At 41.0% G+C, this 17,503-nt stretch overlaps 1 protein-coding gene across 3 annotated transcripts in view; it reads left to right on the forward strand.

Annotated features, from left to right (window-relative positions):
- Nucleotides 1-649: 649 nt before the first annotated feature.
- The window catches only part of LOC111958829 (pleckstrin homology domain-containing family F member 2), a 36,347-nt gene continuing 19,493 nt past the window's right edge, over nucleotides 650-17,503 (forward strand). For 2 of the 3 annotated variants that reach the window (XR_002876580.1, XM_023980115.1), the window contains exon 1: nucleotides 10,720-11,010. Coding sequence is in view for 1 of the 3 variants with exons in the window: in XM_023980115.1 (XP_023835883.1) it covers nucleotides 11,007-11,010 (4 nt within the window). In the remaining 2 variants the exon portion in view is untranslated. Of the gene's footprint in view, nucleotides 819-10,719; nucleotides 11,011-17,503 lie in introns of those variants that run through there. The other variant, XM_023980116.2, reaches the window with a different exon arrangement.

Genomic DNA, 17,503 nt, shown 5'->3' on the forward strand with positions numbered 1-17,503 from the left:
ATTTGATGAACTGACTTGTTGGAAAGGTGGCATTCTATGATGGTGAAACATTGAAAGTCACTGAGTTATTTAGTAAGGCCATTCTACTGCCAATGTTTGTCTATGTAGATTGCATGGCTGTGTGCTCGATGTTATACATGTTTCTGAAATAGCCGAATCCACTAATTTGAAGGGGTGTCCACATACTTTTGTATATATAGTGTATTTTTAGTACTGACTAACCACATGATATGTTATAGCAATCTATCAGWCAATTACGTGACACGCAACCATTGGTTGATGCTTGCAACGTCTGAGAAGGGGAACGCAACCTATATGTGGTTMGCTGATAWATACCTATCAGGCATTGTAAGATCTGTCAGGAGTCAGAAATATCCAAGCAGTGGAACATGACCTGAGTATTCACTCAGTTGGGAGTCCAGGCAGTTATCTTCTCTACTATTGTTGGATGCCAGTTTACTAGGGGAGTAGCCTGCCTACTTCATAACAGGGCCTGTTGACCAATCCTGAAACAAATTATGGAGAGAAGAAAAAAAAAAGACCAAAAAACATGGTAAACCAGTGAACCAGTATCCCCGACCCGTCCTGTTTATGACTGCACGTCCCAGTCCAGCCCAACCCAGCCTTGCACTCACTCCCATATTTTTTGAACAAGTCAAGTGACGCCACTACTCCCTGTAGCCATATTGTTATTACTTTCAAGGCAACGAGTGAGCAGCTGTCCGCGGACAGCAAGGTAGAGGGCGACTGACAAGTGTGGAATTTCATTAAACGAAGCTACAAGTTACTTGTAAATTGCTGGTCGAAGTTAAAGTCGGGTATGTGCTTTGTTGGAATGGTATCTCACTATTTGTGTTCTTGTATTCTTAGCCATAGTCACAGCTACTGTAGCTAGCTAACTCGCCACTGTTCCACTGCACTGTGCTAACACCACAGCGRCTAAGTTAGCTAGCAAGTTGGAAACGGGACCGAATGGAGGATTTAGCTAGCCTTTGCTTTAGCATTAACATTGTGGCTAATGAGCGTAGYTAGCAACTAACTAAATAAGTTGATCTAGCTAACTTAGCTAGCGCTACACCAATTATGAATTATATTGAGATAACGTTGGCCAAGTTAACCACGCGAGTCATCTTTAGTAGCTAATGTTAGCTAGTTAACCAGTACACCATTCATAKACGTTGTTAGCAAACTACCTTCTTTAGCGCCCATTAACGATGGTATCGTCTGACTGGGGGTGTTTTCTTAAGCGCCCCGACGCTTGTTCTAAAACGTTAACGCATCGTTTGCGGTAGGGTTTTTGGAAACATAAGGAACGTATCTTTCATATCAGCAGGTGGGGAAAAAGTACTCAATGTTCATACTTGAATAAACATAAAGATACCTTAATAGAAAATGACTCAAGTAAAAATATAAGTCACACAGTCAAATACTACTTGAGTAAAAGTATTTGGTTTTAAATATACTTAAGTAGCTATCAAAAGTAATTGGAATTGCCAAAATAWACCAGATCAGAGACAGTAGGGATGAACAGGGATGTTCTCTTGATAAGTGTGTCAATTGAACCATTTTCTTGGCAAAATGTAACGAGTACCTTTGGTTGTCAGGGAAAATGTATGGAGTAAAAGGTACAGTATTTTCTTTAGGAATGTAGTGAAGTAACAAAAATATTTTTAAAACATATATATATATATATATAAACAGAAAAGTACAGATACCCCCCCCCCAAAAAAATACTTACGTAGTACTTTAACCCTGCTGCTGTGTTCTGGTCAAATTGGACCAATCTACGTTTTCGCTCTGAAAAATGTAATTAATGTAATCTGATAGTCATGGAACCTTATGACATTGTCCACACAGGGCATCTGAACACACAAAATACATCTTGATGATTTTCATTACATTTTGGGTGTTTTATTTAACTTTTGTACACCTGTGGTGTTCCCGGTCAACAATGACCGGTCATTAGAAATGAATGGGTGAGACTACAAATAGTGTATAAAATTGAGTTCAGGCACATGCCCATTCATCAGATGGACACACTTCCTCTCCCAGACCCCCACATGCATGTGTGTTTGAGCACACACACACCTCACTCCCCTTCTTGGCTTCCATGGCAACCCCCATGGAACCTTTCCCCAATAGAATCACCTGTTGGCATTCTCACAAACAATCACAACATTGTTTCAATAATATATAGAACTTTTTTCGCAGCTCTGGTATGTAAAGCTTTTTTGAGGCCTTGCTCACAATTAATTCTGTGGCAGCACAATGACCAAACAATATACTGTATGTGAGCCTCTTGATCATGACACTGTGTTTCATCTGAGTATTTGTTATAGTCAAAATAACCATACATTATGCTTTTTTTAAACTCAACAAGTTGTATAAGCCTAAAGGCCATAAATAGCAAATAGAAGTTCAAACTTGTAATGTTCACATGAATTTAAGTTGATTAAAAAGATCTAACACAACATTAGGTGATAATATATGGATTATTATGGATTTATAATCAGCTATAATGGGGTATAATGGGGTGGTCATTTTGGATCGAGAACACAGAATTAATTAACATGAAACAAACAACAGGAGGGTTKAAGTATTTTTACTTACAGTTGAAGACGGAAGTTTACATACACCTTAGCCAAATACATTTGAACTCAGTTTTTTCACAATTCCTGACATTTAATCCGAGTAAAAATTCCCTGTTTTAGGTCAGTTAGGATCACCACTTTATTTTAAGTATGTGAAATGTCAGAATAATAGTAGAGTGGATTTATTTAAGCTTTTATTTATTTTATCACATTCCCAGTGGGTCAGAAGATTACATATGTTTCTGGTAGCCTTCCACAAGCTTCCCACAATAAGTTGGGTGAATTTTGGTCCATTCCTCCTGACAGCTGGTGTAACTGGGTCAGTGGTTTGTCGGCACTTGCTCGCACTTGCATTTTCAGTTCTGCCCACAGATTTCTATAGGATTGAGGTCAGGGCTTTGTGAATCCTTAAGCCATTTTCCCACAACTTTGGAAGTATGCTTGGGTCATTGTCCATTTGCAACACCCATTTGCGACCAAGCTTTAACTTCCCTGACCGATGTCTTGAGATGTTGCTTCAATATAGCCACATAACTTTTCCTACCTCATGATGCCATTATTTTGTGAAGTGCACCAGTCCCTCCTGCAGCAAAGCACCCCCACAACATGATGCTGCCACACCCGTGCTTAACGGCTGGGATAGTGTTCTTCGGCTTGCAAGCCTCCCCCTTTCCCTCCAAACATAATGATGGACATTATGGCCAAACGGTCTATTTTTGATTCATCAGACCAGAGGACATTTCTCCCAAAAGTATGATCTTTGTCCCCATGTGCAGTTGCAAACCGTAGTCTGGCTTTTTATGGCGGATTTAGAGCAGTGGCTTCTTCCTTGCTGAGCGGCCTTCCAGGTTATGTCATATAGGACTCGTTTTAACTGTGGGTATAGATACTTTTGTACCTGTTCCTCCAGCATCTTCACAAGGTCCTTTGCTATTGTTCTGGGATTGATTTGCACTTTTCGCACAAAATACGTTCATCTCTAGGAGAACAGAACGCGTCTCCTTCCTGAGCGGTATGACGGCTGCGTGGTCCCATGGTGTATACTTGCGTACTATTGTTTGTACAGATGAACGTGGTACCTCAGGCGTTTGGAAATTGCTCCAAGGATGAACCAGACTTTATGGAGGTCCACCATTTTTTTTCTGAGTCTGGCTGATTTCTTTTGATTTTCCCAATGATGTCAAGAGAAGAGGCACTGAGTTGAAGGTAGGACTTGAAATACATCCACAAGTACACCTCCAATCGACTAAATGTTTGTCAATTAGCCTATCAGAAGCTTCTAAAGCCATGACACCATTTTCTGGAATTTTCAAGCTGTTTAAAGGCAGTCAACTTAGTGTATGTAAATTCTGACCACTGGAATTGTGATACAGTGAATTTTAAGTGGAAATAATCTCTGTAAACAATTGTTGGAAAAATTACTTGTGTCATGCACAAAGTAGATGTCCTAACTGACTTGCCAAAACTATAGTTTGTTAACAAGAAATTTGTGGAGTGGTTGAAACACTTAGGTTGGAGTCATTAGTTTATGTAAACTTCCGAATTCAACTGTAAGTACTTCACACCACTGCATATCAGCGAGAAATAATTTTCAAAAATCAAAAGGTTAAATTACCTTTTTATAGGGTTAGGGTTCCCACAGAGACATATTWCCATGTTACAGCCCTTGTTTTCAGTAGTGATGGGGAAATGAAGCKTCCTGAWGCATTGCATATTTCYAGCCAATTGTGTCAAATAGGTTCATTACTCAAGGCTTTGATCAACACTGTGTAYACTAGTGGCACCTGGTAGTCAAAACAATTTAGCACAGCCAAATTATTATAGATGACATCCCACATGCACAGTGTAGCCTTTTTGTCTTCTTCTGAAGATGATACCTAGCCAATCAGGTGTTTGCGCCAGGTAGCCTAGTGGTTAGAGCTTTGGGCCAGTAACCGAAAGGTTGCTGCGTCGAATCCCCGAGCTGACAAGGTAAAAATCTGTCGTTCTGCCCACTGTTCCCCGGTAGGCCGTCTTTGTAAATAAGAATTTGTTCTTAACTGACTTGCCTAGTTAAATAAATAAAAATAAGATTTTGTTAGATGAAACGAAGCTTCGGATGTCATTGATCACGTGCCTTTGATAAAGCATACAAGCATCGGCACACTGCTTAAAAATAAACTGCTTAGCAATTGCCTCGGAGCACCGGTATTAAACGTAACATCACTAGTTTATGGAAGACAGAGTGGACTAGCTAATTAGCTATCTGCATCACTGACACCTGTGTGTAAACAAAAGACAGACGCAACAAACATCTTGTCTCTGAAAAATACTGTCGGGTGCAACTGTGTTAAAACCGGTTAAAACATTGTATAGTACTAAGTGTGTGTTTTTAATTTGTGAAATTATTTTGTTGTGAGATGAAAGTAGAGGGATTTGTCTTTCTAGAACCGTACTGCAATTGAGAATCAATGCTTTCTTAAGGGTCCTTCCTAACAATGCAGAGAAATGTATAAATAATAGAAAACAAGGAATAAATACACAGTGAGTAATGATAACTTGGCTGTATACACGGGGTACCAGTACCGAGTCAATGTGCRGGGGTACGGGGTAATTGAGGTAGATGTGTACATATAGGTATGGGTAAAGTTACTATGCAACAGGATAGATAATTAACAGTAGCAGCAGCGTTTGTGACGAGTCAAAATAGTTYGTGCCCAGTGATGTACTGGGCCGTACGGACTACCATTAACACCTTGTGGTTGGATGCCAAGCAGTTGCCATACCAAGTGGTGCAACCATTCAAGATCATTTCAATGGTGCAGCTGTATAACTTTTTGAGGATCTGAGGGCCCATGCCAAAAAGGGCTGTTGCGATCACAAAAAAATGTCAATGTCAAAAATAAAAAACGGCGAAGCAACCAAACTCTTTGCCTTTAAAAAACCTGATGTATGTAAATATTTTTTGCTATATAAAAGAAAAGGGGACCAAGGCACTGTTCATATAATTAATTAAAAGCCACGAAGCCATTGCAAGCCCGAACGCGTCGTTTTTTAAAACTTTGTTTCTATTGAACATGCCAGACTAATAAAGGCAGTTTAATAATTATATGAAGAGTGCCTTGGTCCTCCTTTCTTTTTGAATGACCATTTACCCCTTTTACCAAAGAGCACCTTCGCTCTACCAAAATATACTTATAGTGTCACCTTGGGAGCGCTTCCTTCCTCCTCTTTCTATTGTGTGCCTATATGTTGGGAAAAATATTACTGAACAAAAATATAAATTGCAATATGCAAACAATTTCATAATTTGATCTGATTTTACGTTCATATAAGGAAATCTGTTAATGGAAGTAAATTCATTACATTGCGACCAGACCGAGACACGTCGGCATGCGCGAGCGGTCGCAAAATAAATTTAGAAATCCATGTTATTCGAATTATTTGCACCCACACTTTCTCGCGCCGCGCAAGGGCTAAAAATAGAAACTCATTCCGTATTTCTGACGCAGATCGCACTGCAAAGGTCCCGGCCTCTCCCCATCTCCTCATTGTTTTTATAGAAGCAGTTACCCACATGCCAATCTCCTCATGGTTATTACCCCGTGGGGTGATTGAAAGAGAACTTTTTGTTGCCGGTTGTCGTGGAGATACAATGAAGTTTAGATGCGATCGCCATATTAAGTTCAAGATGAAAAACCTGAAGGAGAGAGATGACGGAGAAACGTTCCGGTTGGCCGTTTTATGTGTGGATTAATTGTCGGAGAAGAGGTCCTTGTGCATTTCAGGTAAAATAACTCAATGTTTATATCCCAGGACAAATTAGCTAGCAACAGCAAGCTAGCTAAATAGGACAAATTAATGTTAGCTAGCAAGTGCAAGCTAGCTAGCTAAATTGCCATACATGTTTAATGCTTTTCGACCTGCCCCCAAATTAATGTCATTGGTTCAGAGTTTGTTTTGATATTTTAACCTGCGTGTTGTGATSGCGTTTGGTGTGGGGGGGGCAAAATACATTTATGCACGATAGCGCACGCGCGCAGCCGGTTTGGGTTCCGTGTTAGGCCCTAATCTATGGATTTCACATGACTGGGCAGGGGCGCAGCCATGGGTGGGCCTAGGAATGTGTTTTCTCCACAAAGGGCTTTATTACAGTCAGAAATACTCCTCAGTTTCATCAGCTGTCCAGGTCAATCCCGCAGTGGAAGAAGCCGGATGTGGAGGTCCAGGGATCTTTTTATTTCAGTTCATGAAACATGGGAACAACACTTTACATGTAGTTTTTTATTTTAGTTCAGTATAAATGAATGTGTCTCTGGATGACTGATGTTTGTTTCCAACATTAGGTATGTTTTCCTGAATAAGTTGAATCTGCTTTGTGTTTTGTTTCCTTGCCAACGCCTTTTGCGATACTGGTATCATCATGGATCTATTGCCAAATCTTTTCACCCTCCTGAGGGGGAAGAGGCATTGTTGCGCCTTCTTCATGACTGTTTAGACCATGATAGTTCCTTAGCAATGTGGACACCGAGGAACTTGAACCTCTCGACCCTCTGTTTCCTGTAGTCCACAATCAGCTACTTTGTCTTGCTGACGTTGAGGGAGAGGTTGTTGTCCTGGCACCACACTGCTTAGTCACCTCCCTATAGGCTGTCTCATCATCGTTGGTGATCAGGCCTACCACATTTGTGTCGTCAGCAAACTTAATGATGGTGTTGGAGTTGTGCATGGCTACAGGAGGGGACTAAGCACGCACCCCCGAGGGGCCTCCATGTTGAAGGTCAGCGTGGTGGATGTGTTATTGCCTACCCTCACCACATGGGAGCGGCCCGCCAGGAAGTCCAGGATCCAGTTGCAGAGGGATGTGTTCAGTCCCATGRTCCTGAGCTTATTGATGAGCTTGGAATGCACTATGGTGTTGGAATGCTGAGATGTAGTCAATAAACAGCATTCTCACATRGGTGTTCCTCTTGTCCAGGTGGCAGAGGGCACTGTGGAATGCAATAGAGATTAACGCTATGCTCCTTTAGTCCATTATTGGGCTAGTTAATTAGACAGAATTTAGATAGCTAGCCGTTTTGTTGTTTATCACCACATCCAGTACTTAAGTAACTAGAGAGCTTACAACGGCCATAAATAGATTCAACTCACTTAGCTAGCTAACTAGTAATCATGACAAATATCAATCACCATTTAAACTTGTAGAAACTTGAATGCAGAACACCACCACAATGACGGCTCAGCTATCATTAAATGTACTTTATCCTCGTCCTGGGGAGGCAAAGGTGTGTACCTTTTTTGTTTGTTTTTCCTTGCTCAATTTGTAAAGCATGGCACCACCAACGGCAGAATAGTGGGTTCGATTCCCAGGACCAACCTTACGTAAATGTATGCATGCGTACTGCAAGTTGCTTTGGCTAAATGCGTCTGCTTATGGCATATTTTTGCCTTAGCACTACACAACTGATTCAAATGATTAACTCATCAAGCTTTGAGGATTTGAATCAGGTGTGTAGTGCTAAGGCTAAAATATGCAACTCTTTCAGTTGCCAGGACCAGGATTAAGAAATTGCGATTACGACATCAGCTAGCTAGTTTTTCACCTGGTCAGAGCATCAGCCTTGTACAATTTTGTCAAAATTAGAGGTATTGWGCAATCTAGCGGTTGCTTTTGCTCTGTTACGAAACACACACACACACACAAACGACTACCCAGTGCCTGATGCTGCTCACTCTCTCGTAACTGTAGAGTAGCCTAGATGGCTTAGGGCAAAAGGACAACGTTGTGCAAGTGTGTCAATAGGCCATTGCCTATTGAATGCAGGTGCTGTCATTTTCTCCCCCCCTCGAGTAGTTTCACGTGGTCAGAGGCAAAGCATAAAATGTGCATCTGAAAAGAAGCACCTACAATAAGTTGTTTGACAGCGGTTTTATYCCGAGCTAGGCCTAGGTGAGGCTAAATGCAGTCGACTTGCCCAGGAGGACTCCTCCCAGCCTCAGGCAACTTGCTGCTCTGCCGCACCGGTACAGGATGTTGCTCTGGTTCCTGTAATCCAATATGGCTCTGTTTATAAATGGATGCAGATTAAATACACTAGAATAGTTCCCACTCTGAAACAAATAGGTTGCCGTCGCTTTAGTAGCTCACAGGTATTGTTTAGCTTGCTAAAGTTATCGGTGTAGTGTATGTCAATTGTGCTTATCTTTCTCACCAGGAAGTAGTTCTGTCACAAAGGCCTATAATGTGATAGTAAATWGTTTTCTGTCGCAACAGGAGGGTTTTTCATATTATGTAAGCATTTCACTTCTGCGTTTGTTGTGCCTGCCTCCAACCTGGCGTTTTTGAAAAGGCACAATTCAGACTCACTTTCGCAGTGCCTTTTTACTTCTGATTTATTCTCTTTATGTCTCTGTGAGAGGATTTCACTTGTGACAACTTCACTTTTATCCACATGGAGGTAAACAAACAGTTAGCAAGATGGGCTGTGAGTAGCCTAGTTTTTTCTTGCTATTAGCAGACAGTTTTATTTTAAAGTGGCTAACTGCAAGCCTTACCACTCAACCTTTTTACTGTTCTCTGCTACCTTTTCTATTAAAATGTCCCAGAAGTGAATATGATGAACGCATATGCACATCTGAATGAGTGTAACAGATGTTGTTATGGTGCATTCCTGTGTAGATAACTCTTCGCTGTTAATGCTCCTACAGACACACACCATGGTTGAGTTTAACGAGCACTACCAAAAACCTGGAAGAGCAGCCATTTCACATGTCATCAGAAAATAGCATGTGTTAATACTCAAACCCCATATGGAGCTCAGCTACCCTTTTTTTTTTTCACTTCAAACATCAATCTGTAGTGAATGCTGTTGCCTGCTGCTGAGGGAGCGATCATAGCTTTCTGAGTGAGTGGTATAAGTAACAACAACTTATCCACATAGAAGCAGAGAGCTTAAGGATCAACCACATGACACAGTGCCCTTTGACCTCTACTACAACTCGGTCGGAAAGAGGCGTGTCAGTCGAACTCTTGATCTGCATGGTGATTTTACAACCCTGTGAGCGGTCTGAGCTAATGCATAGACTTACTAAAGCTCCCACGCTGCCTGTACTGGAAATTGTAGAGGTGGAAATGATGTTGTCAACCTATAGGCCTAGCCTAAAAAATAATGTTGAGACAAAAAGGTACTTTGATCATATATAGCGTGTCAACTTTTGGCCTGAGAGGCAGCTGAAGTCAAAGGGTGGTGACCTCAAAGGTTTAAGCCAAGTTCATTTGGGTCAGGCACTTTGTCTTTGACAATCTTTCAATGATTTCTGTYAAATCAAATCCCATGATCCATCGCCTGCTCCATTAAATCGATTCAGAGGTTTTATGTAGCCTAGCCCCACAACACTGGGGGGTGGCTTCCCCTCTAGTCAAAGTTAACATCCTTTCTGCCTAATGCTTTTTTTACTAGCTTTTCTTAGTCAGCAAAGTTATGGCAAGGACTAAAGCTTTCCCTCCAAGGTTCTCGGTAGAGAATAGTCGCTGAATAATTATTTGCCATTTTAAGAGTAGAGTTTTTTTTTTCTTTTTCTCAAACCAGTGTTTATTTTTTAAATTTAAGCTCTCACCTGCACAAGGTTATAATCTAGCCTATCTACAGGTGGCTTCACTGTAATCATTTACACAGTGGAATGTCCCACACCTTCAYTTGAAGGTTAAGGTCCCCTAACAAAGGTTAGACGGAAGGTTAGACTGAAGCAACCTGGTTGCTGTTGGATTGATAAGGGCCCTCCCTSTATTCTGTAAATGCAGTGCACTGGACATGCTTTGGTTAGACTGCCCTTTTGCTCTGGTTTAGAGAGCACATTCACAACAGTCCCAAGCCATTGTGCATGTCATGAATTAGGCTTGGGCAGTATACCAYATGCCAGGGTATTTGGAAAAAGCCAAGGGATGGTTTTTCAATACTGTTTTATATATTTTAATATTTGTAGATACTTTTGAAGTAAATACCTGCAGTCAACTTGTGCAATACTATAGGAGATAAAGAACATTGCGTAATATAGTTATCCTGTCACATTTTTATGAAGCTTACGGTAGTCCCTAGTCACGTGTCACATGGTGTTTGTTTACAAGCAACTACGACGAGAGATCGGAGCTTTGTGAGTCACTYACTGTTGTGCAGCATGCGCCAGGGGATCTAATTWCACTATGGAATTCACAACTAAATGTTTGCCAGCTAGATATCTTATAACGTATGTTAACAGTCTAAAATGTGCAAAATGTCTGCAGTTGTGCATTTGGTGTGCAAATTTAGTAGCTAGTTAGTTAGCTATCTAGCTAAGTGGTTAGCTTATTCCAAAATCAAGCATTAGCTTGGTAGCAGCAGAGAATCCCATCCTGGATCAAGAGCCTTGCTGGAAAATATTTGTTTTGTGTGCAGCAAAATGAGTGAGTAGTATTTTTGAGTTACTTRTATAGTTTAGTTCAGAAACTGTACAACATGTTTACAATGCGCTCTTTAGCATTTTGTWGGTATTCTCTATTGGGATTTTACATATACAGTGCATTCGGAAACTATTTAGACCCCTTCCCCTTTTCCAATGTTTGTTACGTTACAGCCTTATTCTGACCTGGATGAAAAACATGGATGAATCCTGTTTCCATTGATCATCCTTGAGATGTTTATACAACTTGATTTGAGTCTACCTGTGGTAAATTCAATTGATTGGACATGATTTGGAAAGGCGCACACACACACACACCAGTCTATATAAGGTCCCACAGTTGACAGTGCATGTCAGAGCAAATCCAAGGTCGAAGAAATTGTCAGTAGAGTTCTGAGACAGGATTGTGTCGAGGCACAGATCTGGGGAAGGGTACCATATCGACTGTAGTAGCGTAAATGTGAAGTGAAAATGCCAKCATGCCACTATATCATCGGAGGCCATTAGGTCAAATGGCTTGTTTCGAAAGGTTATCAAAAGGAAAGGTTACCCCCCCTATATTTGCAGTGAGGGGTTTGAACTTAACTTAGCCCTGTCCTATTCAACAGGTCAATGTGCCTGCACTGCACACCTGTTTAGATATCACATAAACAGCCACTTCACACAACATATTTCCAACCACCTTATCTCGTATTGTGATCATGTAATCCTCTGTAGACATGCTGTGCTCATGGTAAGCCAGGACTGTGTCCTCTGCTGTAAGGCTGTGTTTCCTCTGCAGAGTTAAGCGAGGCTGAAGTTGTTTGTTGTAARCTGACGATAACACAGTGCAGTAGTGTTGTCACGATACCAGAATTTTGACTTCGATACTCGATACCACAACAAATAAAGAAGGCGTATCAGCCAAAGTCAAGTAATGTCACTTGATCCAGACAGATCTTTTGAGTTCAATATCATTTCATTACAATTTGAGTTTTGGTAAAAAAAAAAAATATATATAATTAAACTACATAATGGTAATCATTTATTTGAGTGGTAAATCTTAGGGATGTGCAACTTTCCCTTTCTTGACGATTCAGTACATATCCAGATACATGGGCTCCAATACGATACAGGAACAATATGTTTTGATTTTAAATGACTCGGTGCGATTTGGTTTGATTAGAGGAACGAAACGATACGATTCGATGCACTGACATTTGTTGTATAAACACATTMGTTTTCCATTCTAATCTGCAGCTAATGGAGTTTATGAGCTGGGCGCCTCTAAGCTGAATCTGTCTGAGCTGACCTCTCTCACTGTGTGTGTAAATTATGTGTATATGTCGGCACCTGAGCTGAGCCATAAGGGAGACTCTGCATCTACCACCCCACCTATCAGATAATGGGGATAATGTTTGCTTTTTGTCCCTCAACTTTCGATCTGAAATCCCCATCACCAACWAATTTTGTCATTTTTGCAGATTCAAAGTGTTTGAGCTAGTAATGTATCAATATTCATCGTTGCAAATTAGCTATGACATAGCCAATGAAWATAGAGCACAATTTTGAATTTCAGCCCTGTCTCAATTGAATGGTTTAGACCTTTTTGGAAGTTGGAWCTGGCTTCAAGGTCCAGAGTTGAATTTGAGGGCTTTAGTCTATTGATAGACTTGATAGAAATCTAGATGTACCCTAGGACTGTCCACAGTACAGGGGAATGCATATTCAATAGGAGTATGTGCATGCATTGAGTTATTGAGCTTGTTTTGCTGATTCCATGTGGCTACAGATGAAAAACAATCTGTTTCCCTTCCATTTGGGACWTATTTTATTATACTGATCAACATCATTTGCTGCTTTTTTTTCATTCTAAAAGTTTGCGCTCTCTCTTTAAGACCCTTGACTTCATTCACACACAGTCAGTTCAAGGCTAGAGCAAAGATGATATGTGAATTGGGGGAGACAATGAAAATGTTATGTTTTTGGTGTCAATCAGCTTTGAAATCAGCAATATTTTGCGTTAACATTTGCATATTATCAGAAGCATGGTACTAGGGTAGTGAATTGATTGTTTGCTTCAGCTAGCAAGGAAAGTTGGCCTATAATTTTAATTTGTATTTATTTAACTAGGCAAGTTAGTTAAGAACAAATTCTTATTTACAATGAAGACCTACCCCAGCCAAACCCTAACCCGGACGACGCTGGGCCATTTGTGCGCTGCCTTATGGGACTCCCAATCACGTCCGGTTGTGATACAGCCTGGAATCGAACCAGGGTCTGTAGTGACGCCTCTAGCACTGAGATGCAGTGCCTTAGACCGCTGCGCTTCTCTGAAGCTACCGGTATCTTCTTGCRAGTGTTTTAGCATGTAATGCTAATGAGTGCAGTGGTTCCTCAGGCCAGGCTAGAGCTAGCAAAGAGTAAGTGGAGCAGGGACGGTGCTCTCTCGCTGTAAGGGGACATTGGCTGACCTGATACAGACATACTTGATCCACTCTCAATCAGTAGACGACGTTAGGCACATTTGACACTGACAGAAGTACCGAAAGTAACAAATTCTAGTAACAAACTTTCATTTTCTAGTATTGAAAAACGACTGACAGTTTGGTATACCGTGCTACACTACAGTGCAATGGTACCTGTCAGTACCAAGGACTCAACATATTTTTTTCTGGCTGTCTGGCCCTTGGTGATTGGGGCTGGCTGCAGAGTGGGCATCAGCTCGGAGAAATTCTTTTGGAGGTGTCTGGTCACTGGTGACATTCATTCTCAGTGAGGAGGCATAGGCCTGTAGCTGTACTGTACGTCGGCTTACATAAACACCTGCTAGTGGGKGTGGTGGTGAAGTCAAATGTCTCACATATACAGTGAGGGTGGGCTTATCCTCTCATACAACCTGTGCTACATGGTCCAAGGTGTAGTGAATCATGAGCTTGGCAGTCACACKTTCACTTTAATAGCTGAAATGCTTGAGGCGGATCTTTTCTTCCTGTCTGGTTGAATTATGCTATCCTCTGTCTTTCATGCAATGCTTCCTTCAGTTAAAGGGGCAATCAGCAGTTTCTACATACGTTTTAGACTTATACACTGAGTGTACAAAACATTACAAACACCTTCCTAATATTGAGTTGCACCCCCCCACCTTTTTTGGTGGGGTTTCAGTTCTTGACACAAACCGATGCGCCTGGCACCTACTGCCATACCYTGTTCAAAGGCACTTAAATMTTTTGTCTTGCCTATTCACCCTCTGAATGGCACACACAATTCATGTCTGAATTGTCTCAAGGCATAAAAATCCTTCTTTAACCCATCTCTTCCCCTTCATCTACACTGATTTGAAGTGACATCAATAAGGGATCATAGGTTTCAACTGGATGCACCTGGTCAGTTTGTCATGAAAAGAGCAGATTTTCTTAATGTTTTGTACACTCAGTGTAAATTATATATGCCCATTGATTCTTGAAGAATTTAACTTATAAATGTSTCATGACCTAAGTTCAACTGTCGTACCCCATCAGAACCCAAACTATAAACATGTTTTACTCTCACTGTTTGTCAACAAAGTAAATACAAATGCTATATAATAGCCTTCAAACATGGTTAAAACTATCATTTTGATATCATGGATGGTGAATCCTTGCATCCATAGCTCTGTCTATGAATTTGAGTGGTTAGATTTCTCAAGGCCCATCCCTTAACTTTTTACTGAAACTGGTGGGGAGGTCACTTTGTTATTGTTTTAACTGCTGATTGCCGCTTTAAGGTCGTGAATTCGTGTTTTGGTGAGCGGTGTAAAAATATCTTGATGCTCATCTCTTCAGATGAATGTGTGCAGGGTAATTACTTCCTCTGTAGGAGGAGGCTGTGGCAAACTGTGCATACACCAAAAACATGAGCGCCCCCCCCCAACAGTGAGGTTGTTAAGCTACCACGCCACAAGAGTTTATAGACCCAGAGGCGCAACATCGCGAGACTTCCAGAAACGGCTGCGAAATAGACTAAGTAGACAGGCTGGGGTTTGGGGTTTGAGAAGTCAATGAGAGAAGTGAAATTCTTCCTTAGTAGTTAATTTTCTCAATCTAAAGGCACAACCTAGATTCAAGTCAATGTCTTAATAAGTAGTTGAACATGTTTTTACTCCAACCTCGTGAAATTGACATACTAGCACGTTTTGATTTTCGTCAAAAACAACTTTATATTGAGTGCCTTTAATTTGACGGCCTGCATATGCGAAGTTTGGCGCCAGACGACCGTTAGACCTGCTGCCGTGTTTCTACGCATGAGCTTAGCTAGCCAACGTCGCAATGACATCGCCTACAAGCGTGATCGAGGATTTCTATTGGCGAAGCAGTTTCTGCCTGTCTTTGACCTCTCATATGCAAAAGCAGCAGCATCCTTGTCAACAACAGAACCCTCTTAATTGGTTTTGCTTGTTTTGGAGATTTCTGTTTGGGTTAGAGCATACAAACACCTCTCTTTCTTCCGCCACTTTCATTCTCTTGGTATCTGAGTCACTTCTGTCTTGCCAGGGTTCATGAGACATGGGCCGGTATAGAACTGCATTGCACTTTGACTCAAACAGTGATCCTCAACAAGTATTCTAGTGTCTGACAGTTAGGCTAAGTAATGTTGTAGCMCAGCATTGAGGAGAAAGGTTGAATGTCCCCTGCTACCTCCCTCTGTCTGCTTCATGAAGACAAGAGTTTTGCAATGGTGACCCATCTGGGGAAACCTTGGGTTATTTTTAGATGTACTGTCTCCCAATTTGAGACTGAAAGAAGAATGTTTTGCATTGGGTGCCTCTTCTGTTCAACGTTACAGGAAGGTAAGGGCAAGGAACCATTCATTATGAGAGCCAGGCCTTTTTTAAAGCTGTTGTTTATTGCCAGTGTCTCCTATACCATTAGTTTATTATGACCATTACACCATGTAATTGGATGCCCTCCTGCCTAGGGAAAATGTTAGCATTATTGGCCTTGATGTTGCCTCAGGAAGATGTTGGGTGGCAACTGTGTTCATTAGGCCTTCCCCACAAACTCATATAAACCTAACATAGAAAATGTTGTGGGGAAAAGAAGAACTAACATCATGAGTGTTGACTTTCCCTAAGTTGTCCTATTTTCATGTCTGCCTAATGTTGGTTGTATTTTCACAACCTCAATCTGCTTCTTGGCAAAATGTCTAGAAAAATAAACTTGAAAGAGCGAGAGGACAGAGCTCGTAATTAGGGATGCACGATATATCGGTGAACATATTGGAATTGGCCAATATTAGCTGAAAATGCCAACATCGGTATCGGCCAATGTCTAGTTTAACGCCAGATGTGCAAAACCAATGTGAAAGCTGACGCTTTATTTAACTAGGCAAGTCAGTTAGGAACACATTCTTATTTTCAATGACGGCCTAGGAACGATGGGTTAACTGCCTTGTTCAGGGGCAGAACGACAGATTTTTACCTTGTCAGCTCGGGGATCAATCTTGCAACCTTACAGTTAACTAGTCCAACGCTCTAACCACCTGCCTCTCTTGCACTCCACGAGAAGCCTGCCTGTTACGCGAATGCAGTAGAAGCCAAGGTAAGTTGCTAGCTAGCATTAAACTTATCTTATAGAAAAACAATCAATCAATCATATCACTAGTTAACTACACATGGTTGATGATATTACTAGTTTATCTAGCGTGTCCTGCGTTGCAATAATCGATGCGGTGCGTATTCGCGAAAAAGACTGTCCTTGCTCCAATGTGTACCTAACCATAAACATCAATGTCTTTCTTAAAATCAATACACAGAAGTATATATTTTTTAAACCTGCATATTTAGCTAAAAGAAATCCAGGTTAGCAGGCAATTAACCAGGTGAAATTGTGTCACTTCTCTTGCGTTCATTGCACGCCGAGTCAGGGTATACGCACAGTTTGGGCCGCCTAATTTGCCACAATTTTACGTAATTATGACATAACATTGAAGGTTGTGCAATGTAACAGCAATATCTAGACTTATGGATGCCACCCGTTAGATAAAATACGGAACGTTTCGTTTTTTCGAAATGATAGTTTCCGGATTTGACCATATTAATGACCTAAGCTCGTATTTCTGTGTGTTATTATATTATAATTAAGTCTATGATTTGATAGAGCAGTCTGACTGAGTGGTGGTAGGCAGCAGCAGGCTCGTAAGCATTAATTCAAACAGCACTTTACTGCTTTGCCAGCAGCTCTTCGCAATGCTTCAAGCACAGCTCTGTTTATGACTTAAAGCCTATCAACTCCTGAGTTTAGGCTGGCAATACTAGTGCCTATTAGAACATCAATAGTCAAAGGTATATGAAATACAAATGGTATAGAGAGAAATAGTCCTATAATAACTACAACTAAAACTTCTTACCTGGGAATATTGAAGACTCATGTTAAAAGGATCCACCAGCTTTCATATGTTCATGTTCTGAGCAAGGAACTTAAACGTTAGCTTTTTTACATGGCACATATTGCATTTTTACTTTCTTCTCCAACACTTTT

Source organism: Salvelinus sp. IW2-2015, linkage group LG35 (genome assembly GCF_002910315.2).
Source record: "Salvelinus sp. IW2-2015 linkage group LG35, ASM291031v2, whole genome shotgun sequence".
NCBI lineage: Eukaryota > Metazoa > Chordata > Actinopteri > Salmoniformes > Salmonidae > Salvelinus > Salvelinus sp. IW2-2015.